General features: G+C 46.0%; 1 protein-coding gene across 1 annotated transcript in view; it reads right to left on the reverse strand.

Moving 5' to 3' along the window:
- Nucleotides 1-16,570, reverse strand: part of LOC146775841 (Fc receptor-like protein 3) — a 726,410-nt gene that overhangs the window by 26,116 nt on the left and 683,724 nt on the right. The window contains exons 7-8 of the mRNA XM_085640004.1: nt 2,200-2,487; nt 292-594 (exon numbers count right to left, since the gene is read on the reverse strand). Of these exons, the coding sequence (XP_085496130.1) occupies nt 292-594; nt 2,200-2,487 (591 nt within the window). The remainder of the gene's footprint in view (nt 1-291; nt 595-2,199; nt 2,488-16,570) is intronic.

Here is a 16,570-nt window from a genome sequence, read left to right on the forward strand (position 1 = left end):
CTGAGTAAATATGTTCATATTCTTTATAGGCTAGCCATATACGTTATAACCGTATGTGAAATCAATAGAAAAATATGTAATAACTTCTGTTTATTCTGACATCATTGGAGCTGATAGGACTGACAGAAGATAATAAAAAAAACAAAGCATCATCTATCAAGAGAGATTCTGGAAGTCAATGGCAACTTTTGTATCAATCTCTAGTAGTGTGAGTTATACTGAGGTTATGCACAATGACAATTATTATACAGATAAAGATATACAAATGCCAATTATTTCTGCGTACTTTACCTACTACACTGACAGTGATGATGTTGCTTGTGGAGTTAAATGTCTTGTTCTGATTGAGGAGATTGCTGGCATGACATTGGTAATTGCCTCCATGTTCTGGTAGAACCGATTCGATAAGAAGTGAATTCCCCGGAGCAGGAAGCAGATAAATTCCAGAAGACATATCCACGGCTTTCTCATCATGAAACCAGAGGAATTCTGGTGAAGATCCAGACTCCAGGGAACAGGTCAATGTTAGACTTTCACCAACTGGGACTTCAGGACTTGCCTTATCAATATTCAGTGTGGCTCCAGATACAGGCACTGCGGAGACAAAGGATGCATGAGGGATGATTGGTAATGATGTGTGCACTTAGTAACAAATATTTGTCCAAATGACATGAGCAAGATGGTCGCCTTTGCTCTAAAGTATTACACCATCGCAGGGAGCACACCCCATGCAGTGTTGAAGGATTTTTGTTTTGGGCCCAATGGTGAGGGATTTCCCTGAATATCAAGGCTGCGGAAAGGGAATCAAACCACAGTAAAGAAACGCAGCATGAGGTACATTGTTGGGACATATAAAATATTTTAAGGAATCTTAATTGATAGTTCTAAAAATTATGTTTAGGAGATTTGTTGTTTTATATAAATCTGAAGAAGTACAGCACAAAGTTGATGAGACCGCCACTAACATTTTACTTACTGAAAACACGTCTTACCTTCTTTTTTACCAGCAAACGTTAGGCATGGAGAAAAGACATCTTAGATGAAAAATCCTACTTTGCTATGAGTCGGGGTTTGGCAAACATTCTTCATTCGCGCTTTTGTGATGTAAAATGGAGGATAATTTCCACACTTCTAAAGTAATGTTGAGGGAGGATTCAGGCAACAGACATTCGGGAGTTGTTTTAGCGCCTTCTGCTGAGTGGACTCAGTGAATCAGACACAGAGGACTACACTTCGCTGATGGGCAGAGACACTGCTATAATGCCTGAGGATTGGTGCTAGGACGTAAAGAAAGACTATTTCAACAACTTGAAGAAACCCCACTGGGCTGAGTGACTCTTGCTCTAGGCATTCACTGAATATTTGAATATTTGATAGGTTGTACCATAGTACCCTGTATGGATCCCTGGTTTCTGAAATATCTGATTTCACAGACAGGCTCCTGTAGGTGACAGTTGTAGATAGTGCCTCAATATTTTACTTCTCCAGACACCCCCGATAAATTATACAAAATTAAATGTAATCAATAATACAAGCAAAATTCATACTATGCATTCACCCTATTTCATCGTTAATTAAAAGTACAGCAAAAATAAAATACATATTTTACTATTAATACTACCATTATGTTATTGAGTTTGTTACTATTATTAGTAGTAGCAGATATAGTAGTAGTACTACTACAAGCAGTGGTAATAGTTAAAGACAGAAGTAGTGCTATCATTAGCATTGTTTCTAGTAGTAGTCATAGTAGTAACATTGCTCTTCATCTTCTTTGTGATATTGCTATAGTCATTATTATTAGAATTCCATTCTTGTTAATAATAATTCGTTATTATTATTATTAGCAGTAGTATTAATAGCAGTAGTAGAAGCAGCAACAGTAGTGGGAGTGGTAGTAGTAGAAGTAGTGGTAGCATTAGTGGTAGTTGTAGTAGTAGTAGTAGAAGTACATTTATTTTAATTACAATATTAGACGTCTCATCCTTTGGGAGATATCATTCCGCACTGAGTGACATACTTCCTTGGTTTCTAATAGAGTTACCTGTGCAGTGGCCTCAATTCCATAATCTTTTGATGTCAAATTAAGTTAGGTTGACCTGCTTTGTTAGTACAACTTTGCCCTGGTTCCATCACATGTGTATGTTGTGCTGGTCCCGCAGACTAGACACGCGACCCCCCCCACAGAACGCTTCTTACCTACAACTGTAAGGAGCACCTCTGCACTCCTTTGGACCTCACTCGAAACATCATTGAAGGCATCACACGAATAAGCTCCAGAATCTTCTGCTGAGGCCAGCGTCACTGCTACGCTTCCAGGTTCCTTCTGGTGAGTGGAAACCTTTCCCACTTTTCTCTGTTGATGGTAGAACTGATAGACAATAGGGAGTGAACCTCTCTTGGACTCGCATTGAATCATCACGGTGTCCCCCAAAACATGACGATCCCCATCCAAGCCAAAGGAGAGCATCGGCTGAGATACTGGAACTGCCAAGAAGCAAGTGAGGCATTAGAAAGCTTGTAACTCCTGTCCTTCACAGAGACAAAAAGCAATCACAATATTTCAAGAGATGTGAATAGTGACCTACAAACAAGGCTCCCCACAGCTGATCCACACACCAGACCTCTCACCTTCCCAGTTTCATGGGTGAGCCGCTCGTCCAGTCACATTTTTCTTTGCATTCTGGTACTTGTAGTTCTGTTGAGCCCTTTATAAAATCAGGACTACATCACAAAAAAGCAAATTAAAAGCCTATGCTGGAAGAGTTGCTCGTGTATGGGCGTGGGAGTCTTAAGAGCTCTGCTGGCATGTGAGAAAGAGGAGGGCAGAGCAGTCTTTAGTCCCTCTGGGCTATTTGAGGGTCCTGTGCTCATATTGCATCATTTATTATTGATAGATTTAAATGCAAGCCAGCCCTATTCATTAATGGTGAGGCACAAAAACATGCCTAATACCACTAGATGGCTCCAGATGCTGGAGCAACTGTTTTTATCAATCCCTAAAAAACATTTTGTTTTAAACTTTGAAGAAGGTTACTGCCCTAGTGGGTCCACAGTTCAGTTTGGACTATCCTTCCAAAATTCTAACCGCCAAGATTCTCTCTCCCTCCCCGCCAGCCGCGTCTGATCTCTCTTCAGATCATGGGCACACTCCCAGAGTTTTAAAATATGCATTCTTACAATTGATTAAATGTACTGCTGAATGATGACATGCCCACAGATACCACTGCAATGTTCTAGCTTGCTCACTCACGATATTAAACATTTCAAACAGTATTTGTGAGAAGATATTTCATTCTGGGGAGCCTGACCATATTATTTTCGTAAGAAGGGACTGGGCATCAATTACTTTGATGACTGTACCATATTAAGTGAAGAAGTAACAAAGTACATCTTCAAATGCATGTTTTAATATATATAAAAAGGCTGCTGCTCACTAAGGATTTCAATGGCCCTGGCAACCCAGAAAGCACATTATTTTGAACTCCATAAGGTCCCCTCGATCTGGTCAGATGTGAATTAATGTCACTAGAGACAACTGCCTTATAGACTCCACCCAAGATGGCAACAAATGACCTTAAAATGGCCTTACTACTATGAAAGTGCAAGCACCCAAATGATAATCTTCCTGGAACTCCAAAAACCATTACACCAGGTCAGTTTTCAGCATGAGACCGTAGTATGAAAGACAGGATCTAGAATGTAAAGAAGGGCGCAAAATGATCTTCGGAAACTAGGGGACTTACAATTCATAGGTAAATGATCTTAGACTCACAGAAGCCTTTTTCAGTATGTGTTTGAAGGCAGTCAGTCCATGCACTTGCATTACCAGATACAAGTGGTTATCCATCCCCCATAAGAGAATGTTCTACAAACAGATTTAATGAATAATTATCCTGATTCAAAACAGTCACCATTCTGTATGGTGTAGGCCATTGGCAACTTACACTGGGACCAATGCACAATAAATTGTTAATGCATGTGCAGAGATTTACACCCCAGCTTGACTTAGCTTATACATTTTCTTGCAATTTACAAAACAGTCCCAGTAGTACACCTGGAAAGTCGCACTAGTGCCATAAAACTGGGAATATTATCCGAAAATTGTATGACTTGAAATTTTAATAGCACCTAATTTTACAAATTGCATCAGCGCATACTTTAGAAGTGCAGGCTGGTGTGCAAATGCACTTCTTTCTTTTTTCCTCCATATGGAAATTGTTTCCCCATGGAGTAACCGGTTTTCCTACACTCCTTCCTAGTTGGGGCTGATTCATTCCCATTGCTCCCTTGGAAGGGTAGTTACTCCATCCCTTTGCTTGAGTATAACGTTTACTGTTTATAGGTTGAAAAGCGCCAGAGTGCCCAATTCCAACCCCTTGCTCTGGAGTCACTAATGGGCGTCTCCCCAGACTTTCCTGTTACCATGCTAAAAACATAATCTGGTGTTCATAACAGTCCATTGACCAAAATGTCACGAGCAGTTAAAGTAACATCAAGCACCAATTGACCCTTGAACCCTTGAACCATAATTGTTTTTAAGAACTATTTTCTTTGTTTTCTATAAACAATGCAGCTATACTACTTGCAACCAGACAAGTGGTAAAAAGTAAAATGGTGTGCATGAAGCTCAGTCCATTGAATTCTTCCCATGTCCCGCCCCTACCCAACTGAGTCTGTTACTGAATGTCGGGGGTGGACATATGCGCAAGTGCGCGTTCTTAAACTTTGTCCATTAAGATCCACACCCTGGCGCCAATGACCCCAAATTCTCAGATACTTCTTTGTACATCCACGCATGTTAAATTCAGTTTTCTTTGCAGATGCACAATTATCTATACACCTATGCTATTCACGAAGTGTGGGGGTGTTGTGTGGGGGTGTTGGGGGCGGGGTTGGAGGGATCCGCACACCTTGCAATATCCTGTTTAGCTACTAGGAATTCCATCCCTACTAGATTCATTGACCTTGTTGAACCCTCTCAGACATCCATTGTCCCCACAATAGCTGTCTTGGAGTCTAATACCACCAGGTGGCACACCACCATTGCCAATTCCTTCCGGATTTGTTGCCAAAATTGCACAATTTCTGGAGATGTCCAGATGACATTTACGAATATGCCTCTTGCCTCTGTGCAATGTGTATAACTAGGAGAGGGTGCTCTATCTATGTGCCATAACCTGGTCGGGTGACAATACACTCAATGGAAATATTTAAATTGTATGAGCCCCAGGTGGAAGGCAATGGCCAAAGTATGCCAGGCCATTCTCCCTCTACCCAGTCATCGTCTTCAAGCTGTCCAACATCACGCTTCCATGTTTCGATCAATTGTAGAAAAGGATCTGTCACATTGAGCAATAGGGATGTATAGAACCTGGTTAAACAAGTTTTACAAAGGCTCTGTTGTTATTACACTTTTTAACAGATTAAACTCTGGCATTTCCCCTAGGTTCTCTTTGTCAGGTTCCAATGCAGGGCAAGGTTGCAAATGTCTAAACAATCGGGTTTTAATAAGCGCACATTCATTTGCAAGTTGCTCAAATGCTTTGATGTGGATCGAGGCTCACAAGGCCCCCAGATTTTAAAAACAGCAAGGAGGTCTAATAGATAAAAACCTTTTAGGGCAGATATTTCTGGAAGTCTTGTCCTGTGCCACAATGGGGTCTCATTAGTTAGCTTTCCCTGCCACTGAATTTGCTTTAAGGAAGCATTTCAGCACATCAGTTGGAGGTGGCAAGGCATCTACGATGGGAGATTCATATAGCAGAACATATCAGCTGTGTGGCTCGAGGAGGCCTGATTCCATATGTACTGCAGAGTCTGATCTGTCATAAAAAAGGAAATCAATAACTGAGACCATCTGCGTGGCACAGTAACACCGTTTTACATCAGGTATTCCTAGCCCCCTTTTGTAGGTAGATTGCACGCATTTTCGAAAATTAGACCCATGGTCTATTGCCGGCCATAAAAAATAACAAAGTAGTGACGGAAGTGGTTGGAAAACTCTATATAAACATTGGCGCATGTTGACATCAAATCAGCTGAACTTCGAGAAACCATTGTTTTCTTTCAAGGAAAATGGTAGCTTCAGAGATAGGTTGGTAACCAGCAGCACAACCAGCTGGACAACCAACCAACAAAGTACGCTTTGGGAATTACCACCTGTCATGGGACATTTCCCATGCAGAAATGCCCCTTAACTACACACACCAAGAAGGTTGACCTGGGACTTAAGACCCCATGGGAACAGAGAACCTACACAAATTCTAATAGCACCAACGTTGTGTACTTGATCACCTGTCTGTGTAGTCTGAAGTACGTCAGTATGACTACAAGAAAAATAAAACTTTGCATCAGCGAACACAGAAGCACTAGTAGATGCAAGAGAGTCATGACGAAACTCACTGCCTACTTACTGGAAGTCCAGCAGACGGACTCTGATATCGGGTGCATAATCATTAAAAAATAAACCGCAAAATGGAGCACATAGGAGACTCCTCTTGAAAGAGCAATGCTGGGTATACCGGCTAAGATGATCACATCAAAGGATTGAAAGATGATATCCCCTGGAACCAGCTGATTAACCTTAACCGATCAATAAAGACCGCACATATCTCTACCTAGGACTTTTAGTCCAAGTAACCCAACATGGTCTGCACCCTTCATAACTATCTTCAAACCTGTGCAGGGTTACAGGTCAACATACCAGAAAACCCACCACACTGCACTAGGTTGAACCGCATATTTCCCTTTACCCCCATTATGACCATCGAATATATATACTTTATATGACCCACATGCGTATCATATATATAAGTGGATGAGTGGCTTAGTAAGGGAGATCAGTCAACACACTGCTGACCGCATAAGAGATATACATTATTTGAAAGACCTAGGGCCACATATTAACAAGTAACTGACCAACCTACGAGCCGTTTATCACTATGATTTATGAGTTTTATAAATTTGTTAACCGGTGGTATCATTGACCAATTGTATAGTATACACCCCAGAAAATAATCTGCCTTACACAGGGCCGTATCTGATGATGATTAATAAACTCTTTGCACAAGCGGTGATACATTACGCTGCTTTATAATTTTTCACACGTTGTGGACCTGTTTTTGTAAGGCATCCACAATATAGAGCTGTTTTTTCATTACCGCCAAATGAACCATTTTTACTATGGGGGATCACGCTCCTACTCTTCGAAGGCTTTTTCATAAATTTCCACAATATCGAATCGATTTGTTTAAAAATATATATATATACCACCAAATGAACCTATTCGAAGCACAGAGGACCACGGCCTGGAGCCTCCTTACTCTTCGAAGGCTTCCACATGGCTCCGTCTTCTGTCAAGACCACCCCCATAACGCCCGCGGTTATGTCCCTCAACACGTGCAGTTAGAGGAGAGGACATGTGGAGCGTGAGGAGGAGACACCTGTGGAGGGTGAGGAGGAGACACATGTGGAGGGTGAGGCGGAGGGTGAGGAGACACGTGTGGAGGGTGAGGAGAGACACGTGTGAAGGGTGAGGAGAGACACGTGTGGAGGGTGAGGAGAGACGTGGAGGGTGAGGAGAGACACGTGTGGAGGGTGAGGAGAAACACATGTGGAGAGACACGTGTGAAGGGTGAGGAGAGACGTGTGGAGGGTGAGGAGAGACACGTGGAGGGTGAGGAGAGACACGTGGAGGGTGAGGTGAGATATGGAGGGTGAGGAGAGACACGTGGAGGGTGAGGAGAGACACGTGGAGGGTGAGGAGAGACACGTGGAGGGTGAGGAGAGACACGGAGGGTGAGGAGAGACACGTGTGGAGGGTGAGGTGGAGGGTGAGGAGAGAGACATGTGGAGGGTGAGGAGAGACGTGTGGAGGGTGAGGAGAGACGTGTGGAGGGTGAGGTGAGATGTGTGGAGGGTGAGAAGAGACACGTGGAGGGTGAGCAGAGACACATGTGGAGGGTGAGCAGAGACACGTGTGGAGGGTGAGGAGAGACACGTGTGGAGGGTGAGGAGAGACACATGTGGAGGGTGAGGAGAGACAAGTGTGGAGGGTGAGGAGAGACACGTGTGGAGGGTGAGGAGAGATGTGTGGAGGGTGAGGAGAGACGTGTGGAGGGTGAGGAGAGACACGTGGAAGGTGAGGAGAGACATGTGTGGAGGGTGAGGAGAGACACGTGGAGGGTGAGGAGAGACGTGGAGGGTGAGGAGGGTGAGGTGAAGGGTGAGGAGAGACACGTGGAGGGTGAGGTGTAGGGTGAGGAGAAACAGAGTTGGAGGGTGAGGAGAGACGGAGGTGGAGGGTGAGGAGAGACGGAGGTGGAGGGTGAGGAAAGACCGAGGTGGAGGGTGAGGAGAGACCGAGGTGGAGGGTGAGGAGAGACCGAGGTGGAGGGTAAGGAGAGACCGAGGTGGAGGGTAAGGAGAGACCGAGGTGGAGGGTAAGGAGAGACCGAGTTGGAAGGGAATCAGAAGTGGAGGAGAGAGAGAGGTGGAGGGTGAGGAGAGACAGTGGTGGAGTGGGGGGAGGGGAGGATATCACTTTTACTTCCTCTCCTAGTGTAAGGTAACGCTCCCACCCCACAGGCCCTGCCGGGGCCGAGAGCAGATCACTGTTCGCATCAGCCGTCACCCGAGACTGCTCCGTACTTGTTGGTAAATAGAGGTTCACTATCTGTTGATAATGGGATTCACTTGGGGGGCTGACTTACCTCCTCCACCCCCAGGGCCAACACTGAGAAGGCATCAGAGACCTGGTGCTGCCTATGCTGCAGTACTGCGAGAGAGAGGGATGGGGGGCGGGCAGAGGAAGAGGAGTGGGGTTAGAGAAGGGACAGGTGGGGAGAGAAAGAGGAGAGAAGGGACAGAGACAGAAAAAGAGCAAAAAAAGAATTAGAGAGAGTAAAGAGGAGAGTTGGGGAAAATGAAAACATTACGAGAGAACATGTAGCAAAGAGGTTGGAGAGACAAGATGGGAGAGAGTAAGGACGCAGCCAAGAGATAGGGCAGAGACAAAAAGAATCGAAACAATGCAAAAGTATTTTCCAAACTCGTAAATAACCACGGGCCAAACAACTGATCTGCAATGAAGCATCCGAATCCGGTATATCATGACGTTAACCATGCAATAAAAAATAAATTTAAAAAAACCACCCAAAAACACGTATACACCATGTTGACCCTTTTCCATGCAAGGTATTCTAAAACGCCATTCTCATTCATACATTCACAGCAAACCTGTTCACAAGAGTGACAGAAAATGTGGTATTAGTGTTACATTTTTGTTTACATCCATACCCGCTCACTTATGCAATTAACCCCTTCCATGCTGCGCAAATTCCGCCGCTGTGCTGACGGAATCTTGCGCGGGCGTGGTCATGACGGAACGGTTCCGTCATGAGCACAGCTCAACCGTGGCTCATGACGGAACCGTTCCGTCATGAGCACCGAAGGGGTTAAAGGATTCATGACCACACGGTTAAACAAAACGTACAGATTGGCCTTGCCGTGAAGGAGAAACACGTGTTGACATACACTCCCGATCTGTGAAACGTTCACCCCACTTTCTCGAAATTGAAACCAGTGAATGTGTCCGACGAACTTCCTGCCGCTTATCTGAATGCACCAGTGGCAGAAGATAGTCACCATCTTGCAACAACACAATTAAAGAGAGGCATGTCTGTCTCTCCCCACCGCCACATGTCTCTGAGTCTTACTGTCTCATGCGAGATCTCCCTCTAGGAGACAGCTGACACCGACTCTTCCCCTGAGACAGTACGGGAGATGCGTGTGTGTGCATAGTGTGTGTGTCTATATGTATATATCTGTGTGTATGCATGTGTGTGTGTTTGTATGTGTATATGTTTGTGTATGCATGTGTGTGTTGGTGTGCAAGTATGGGTGTGTCATTGTGTTCATTTGTCTTCATGGATGTGTACACATATGTTTGTGTGTATACCTATGTCTGTGTATGCATGTTTGTGTATGTATATGTGTTTGAGTATGTTGGTGTGCGTGCTTGTTTATATGTGTCTGTGGGGTTGGTGTGTTGGTGTGCATGTATATGCATATGTTTATGCATGTCTGTGTGTGTTTGTATATGTTCATATGTGTGTGTAAAAGCATGTGTGTGTTTGTGTGTGTGCATAGTTGTGTATGCATGTGCTCAGAGGGAAGAGTGCACTTGAGGGCAAAGAGGAAAACATACAGGGAAGAGTATCTGAGGGCAGAGAGAAAAATACAGAGGGAAAAGCACGTGAGGGCAGAGAGAAAAATACAGAGGGAAGAGTCCATGTGAGGGAGGAGAGAAAAATAGAGAGGGAAGAGCTCATGTGAGAGCAAAGCGAAAACTACAGAGGGTAGGGCGCATGTTAGACCGGAGATAAAAACATAGAGGGAAGAGAGCATGTGAGAGCAGAGAGAAAAATATAGAGAGAAGAACACATGCGAGGGCAGAGAAAAAAATACAGAGTGAAGAGCACATGTGAGAGCATAGAGAAAAAATACAGAGGGAATAGCATGTGTGAGGAAAGAGAGAAAAATGGAGAGGGAAAAGCACATGTGAGGGCAGAGTGAAAATACAGAGGGAATAGCACATGTGAGACCAGAGAGAAAAACATAGAGGGAAGAGCATATGTGAGGACAAAGAGAACAAGTACAGGCTATGCCAAGCGGAAGTGATCGCGTTTGCGATCAAACATCAAAGCGGCGAAAGTGAAAGTAATCGAGCAGAGCATCAAAGGGCTGGGTGAGAAGGGAGGGGGGAATGCAAGGAGCAGAGGAGCAGCTGTGCACGTGCACGCCATCGTGCACTCAAGCCCTAGGCCAGCAAAACCATGTGGGTAGCACTTTTGAAAGCCCACTTACAAAATGTCTCAAAGAGACAGCTTTCGCTGTCTCAGCGAGACCTAAAAACCAGACATTGAGAACCTTTTGGGGCATCACGAGGAAGTTGTGTTTGTCTTTGAAAATGTGATCAACTACAGTTTGGAGTTGGTAGTGTGAATGGAAAGCTTCATGCATGTTCAATCCATGTACCTCATGTTTTTTGAACATTTTTAGCCTTTTGCCTGAGTGCCACTGGTATGAATCTTTTCAGGCCATCAGACCACAGTCCTTTCTGGTGCACTTTTCCTGAATATCAATACTAGGCACCCATACGTTTCTCTTTGGGGGCCAGCACTGTGAAATCTCATGGCAACAGCACGCCTCCACTGGCTTTACAGCACATATGTTACAAAGTGTACTATGTGGTTTTTTTCCGTGTCTTTTTTTCTACAGGTAAGTCCTCTTGAAAACAGCGGCAAGTATTAGACTTGTTCCACGATAGCCTTACACTATCGGACATAGAAGTTGCATGCTCACGTTCACTCACGTCTTCGGGGGAAATTACTTCATCACATCCCACCATGATGAAAGCCCAGGACCTTTTCTAGGACATAAGAAAGGGCTGAAACATGTTGCTGTTCTAGTCTAGGGTCATAGGACCATCACATCCTCTAGCCCTACAACCATTTTTTAACCTTCCCTCCCACTCCACAAATAAAGGATGCTTTCGGAGTGGGGGAGGAATTTTATCATTAAACTTATGCCCCCATACACCAAGGGGCATATTCACAAGGAGCTATCGCTGAACCAACGGCACTTTATCGCAGCCAAAGTCGTGATAAAAATACCTCTCCATTCACAAGCTGGAGTAAACAGCCCAGAGCACCAGTTTACCGGCCATAGCAGCCGCAAAAACATCGCCACAGAGGACCCGCGCAACTATCGCTAATGAGATGCAGAGTGGGCGTTCCCGTCCCAAAATCCGCGACAACATCACACCACAACATTCTCAACAACAAGCCACATCGGTGAAAAAAACACAAAACAGGCGATAAGGCACGTTAGCACCGGGAAATCTACACCTGCTCTGACCTGGTGTAAAGTCGGACGGCAGCCTGCACCACAAAAGGGAGACCAGCCCAGGGCCACACCGGAAGGGCAGCAGAAGCCATGGAGCCACCCATCATGCAGCCCGGACATCCAAGAGGGCCACACCACCCTCTGACACCACACCCACAACACCATCCCCGGGACCAACCCCAACCCCGGACTAAGAAACTGCACACCAACACCACGAATCCCAATACAAACATTTTGTCTGATGTCGCACAAGCAGGAAAATCAACAGACATGCGTGGCCAGGAAATGGAGACTCAGCCAAACAGCATTGCAATCACCAACACAAAACACCATACAAACAAAAGTCGAGACAACCCTTAGGATGAGTCCTTGCAGCTCCTCACTGGACAATCCATAGCACACAGCCTGGAAGACCAAATCCAAGAGAAGAAGGTGTGCCATGCGCCCAAAAAGGAACAAGCATTGAAAATGCAATAGGCGTCGCCTTTTATTAAGTTAAAGCCATTTGCTTTGCTATATAATACCATTAGCAAAGCAAATGGCTTTAACTTAATAAAAGGCGAGGCCTATTGCATTTTCAATGCTTGTTCATTAGTGCACTCAGCAGTGCTATTGTGCTTCAGCCAAGCCCAGTTAGTTTAGCACTCATCAAGTGGCAATGTAGGCCAGTGTCAGACAATATCCAGGGGTCAAAAGAAGAAGAGCAACAGAAATGAAAGTAAAAGAGGCCTGCACATTATGAGCCACTGCACAGAAACACAGAGATGGGATTGGAAAGGGGAGGTAGAAGAGGAGGATTGAACAGCCATCGACACATATTTGCAAGAGCTGCGAATGCGCTGCCTCCGTGTCTGCCACCCCTAAAACTGCATCAAACTTTCAGTGGTGGAGATTGTGGTTTGCAACCATAAAGGAGGAAGCCTTCACTGCCAATTAAACGTAAAAAGGTTCAAGACTGTGCACGAGTAATGTATGATGCATTTAGTTATCAGCCACCGATCATTCTAGAAATAACGCTTTTTTTAAACCGGCGAGAGGCAAAGATGGCTGATGTGAAGGTAGACTGTGGACCCTATAAGACACTGCAGTCAAGCACTTTAGAAAGACACTCAAGTGATGCAGATGGAAATCCTCTCAAATGGCACATCACACATGGTACCGATCTCCTAAGACACACACAAAATAACAATCATGTTCAAACACACTGTGATATTGGTCTCTAGATGAAAGGCAGCAGCCTACTGCTTAAATCTGTAGTATAGGCGAGCATGGAGCTGGCACTAAGTTACAGGAGTGGTCATACAACATTCAGGGCTAAGAGGCCACTGGAGAGTCCCCGAGAATAATTAAGATGGGCGGAAGAATAAGAATAACATCGTAGAAACCCGGTGGAGGAATGGGCATTCATTCAGGGGCTAAGGAGTTTCCCCGATATGCTTCCTGTTATGGTCTATAAGCTGGGAGACCAAGCCAGGAAGACAGAGTTAAGCATCGTAGATTGTGCCGCGCTTTTGACGCAGGTCTGTAAGAACACTTTCAAGCCGTGCGTAATGTAATACAAATTTACAGCACGGTGTGTTAGTGACAGTTTAAATTAACCGTTTGTTAGCAAACATATGAGAAGTTTAGGAGTACTGAAGGAATTGTTCCGCATGGTGCAATTCGAAGGCTGTAATCACTTTATGGCTCACGGGAAAAAAAACCTTTGCCAACCATCTGAAAATTACTATTGCATACGACTTCTCCCAGGACAGTTTGGTTCAAAGAATGTGTTAAAATGGACTTGCAGGTCTCGAGTTTCTCATGAAAGGGCAGGTGGCTTGGTATTTTTGAATCTGAGAAGAGAGCTGCGACTGTAAGAAGCACATAAGAGGCCTCATGGTCATGGGTGGGAAATTAAACTGCAGAGGTGGGAGCGACGGACAGCAACCCCTTCACAAGGCCTGCCTGTATAGTCATAGAACAAGACAAGCCCGGCGGAGTGTGGCGTGCGCGCTTGGGGGCGGGGAGCGCATTCCAGGTGGGGGAGCGGACCCTTTGAAGTGCTCCCAAAAAGCGGATTGCATGGCGGCACGATGCGCGTGATTGTGCGCGTGCTAGCCATGCACTTTTAAAACCCGCTGACAATAGTCTCGCTTTGCGATTGCTTACGCGATAGCAAGGCGAGACCTAACAAGAGGGAGAGAGCGAGGGAGAGAGACTGAGTGAGATTGCACAAGCAGCGCAAGGCCTCTTGGGCACCTGGCTCCATATGCCAACATGTGTGTGTGTACCCCCATCCGTACACCATGAGCCCAAGGCTGGGTTCCAATCTCAGCGCCAAAGCCACATCATATTCCGAAAACACAAGTAGTAGGCAGACAAACATCAGGGATGAAAGCTCCCTTGTTCCAATGCAGAAGGTGGGAGGACACCTGCACCTCTGACCTTGGTCCAGAATGTGCCTGGAACACCCTGAGAGTGATACCATGGCAGATGGGGACGACTCCCACATCACGCATTCCGCAAATGAACTATCCGACTCATCAACACCCCCCACACAGAAGCCCCTGCCTGTGGTACCCCCGCATGGGATGCCCTTGACACTCATGTAAACAGCAATCCACTCTCCCCGTTTCCCACACATTCGAATAATTGCTCGGAGCTGTGGCATATCCTCCACACAACTGCGCCAGTTCAGAAGAGTGCCAGTTCCACGAGACGCACCAACGCAATGGCACGCCATACCGGGCACATGCATATCCCCCGTCATGTGGAACAGTACCGTGCACGTATGCTGCATTTACTGGGCGCAGTGCCACTGGCAGTGCTGTGGATCAGTTACCGGCTCAGCTTCAGCATTGCCTACGTCACCTGCGTCCAGCCCTGGTTCCACTGCCGAACATGCACATTCGAGTGTCCCATGGATGTCTGCCTATCCGACACAACTGTTGATGAATTGGACTATGACTTGAGTCTGCGCCCCCTGTTGGATCACGAACAGGAGTGTAACCGAGACAGCCGTGCATGGGATACCCTGACATACTGCGTATGTATTGGTAGTTGTGCATGGGAGATTGCACAATTCCTCGTGTGCAGTGGCCACATCGAGCCGCTCCCCTATTGGGCTGTGTTGCGGATTGGTGAAACGGCGTGGGCTGAGCGCACCTGCCCAGACCACTTAATGGATTGGCTTAACCTGGGGTTCCTTGAACACGACAACAACATACTATTGGAACACATTGCACATGAAGCTGCACGGGCATTCATGGACGAGTAACTACGTTCCTGCAGCCACATCCGATTGTCACCCACAGCACATGTCCCAACAACTTGTTGCATCGTGGGGATTGCTCACACATCCCACCACAACAGAGGACATGTCTGCCTTCGTCCAGGCTCTGGATGCATGTGCGTGGAACAACGTGTGTGTACACACACCTGTGCAAGGTGATGCAGGTCCATGCTCGGTGCAACACAGCGTCGCTTGGCAACGTTGCCAATTCGGACACACTGCTGGGAGATAAGCACACACATGGCAATGTAGCACGACATGTGAACCTGTCGGACCCTCACACCTGATCACTGTCAGCAGAGCAGACAATCGGCGCACTCCAGAGGAAGAGCACTATGCAGATCCCATGGGCAGTGAGTCGTGCCCCCTCACACAGAGCAATGGGCAGACAACAAACAACACATGACTCATCCAGCAAGGCAAGTTGAGCTGAGAGCGTTGCCATCCGTGATGAATGTTGCTCATTTTAGCCCCAACATTTTCTGAACCTCGACATGTACCCATGCTGCGTGTAAGTGTCTTAAGCATGTCCCTGCCTGTTGTGGCCGTTGCCTCGTCTGTACTGACACACACATGTCAATAAAGTGTATGCAACTCCACTGGTGTCTAACTTTGAGGTGTGTTGTTTGGATTGTCCACTCGTGTGCCACAATGAGCATCGTCCCTACACAGGGAGGAACTGAATGACGCATGTGTAATGGGGGTGTGTCCCATTGGCAAGCTCCACCTCTGTGAGCCAGACATTGTTTTGGAAAGGTGCTGGATGCCATATGCACTTATGTGACTTCAGCAATGTGAGTATGGTGTCCAACCTCTGACCATGTGGAGCAATGTCATATATCACAACAGAATGTGTCCACACAGATGTGTGTGAGTAGGTGTGCGACGTGAACTTCTGGTGTCACATGTGCTGTAGGACACCACTCCTGGCCTGCTTTCGTTTGGGTCAGTCCTACACACAGCCCTATTCAATACATGGACATGTGCCTACGTGGGGGGTTGTGAGATTGTTGTTGATGTGCAATGGGGACACAGCTAGTACGCACCTTCACAGTCATCCAATTGACCATGTGTCTCAGGGATACACATGCGCATAGATGTCAGTTACCAGGGAGTACCTTCATGTGCAATCATTGTACCTACATCCAGCCATACCTCCATACGTGAGTGAACATAGTGTTGACACATCTGTGTGATTTAGAAAGTTTTATTCACATTCAGGTGATTGACGGAGCTGGGGCTGTACATGGCCATCCAAGCCCACATCACATGGAAGCCCAGTGGTGTGCCAACCAGAGTCCTTTGGGGACTGCACAGTGATTGGGAAGAGGGAGAGTGCAGTCCACAGCAGGATAGCTGCGTAATTGGCCAGCGGTGAAGAAATGG

This window comes from Triturus cristatus, chromosome 12 (assembly GCF_964204655.1).
Source record: "Triturus cristatus chromosome 12, aTriCri1.1, whole genome shotgun sequence".
Taxonomy (NCBI): Eukaryota; Metazoa; Chordata; class Amphibia; order Caudata; family Salamandridae; genus Triturus; species Triturus cristatus.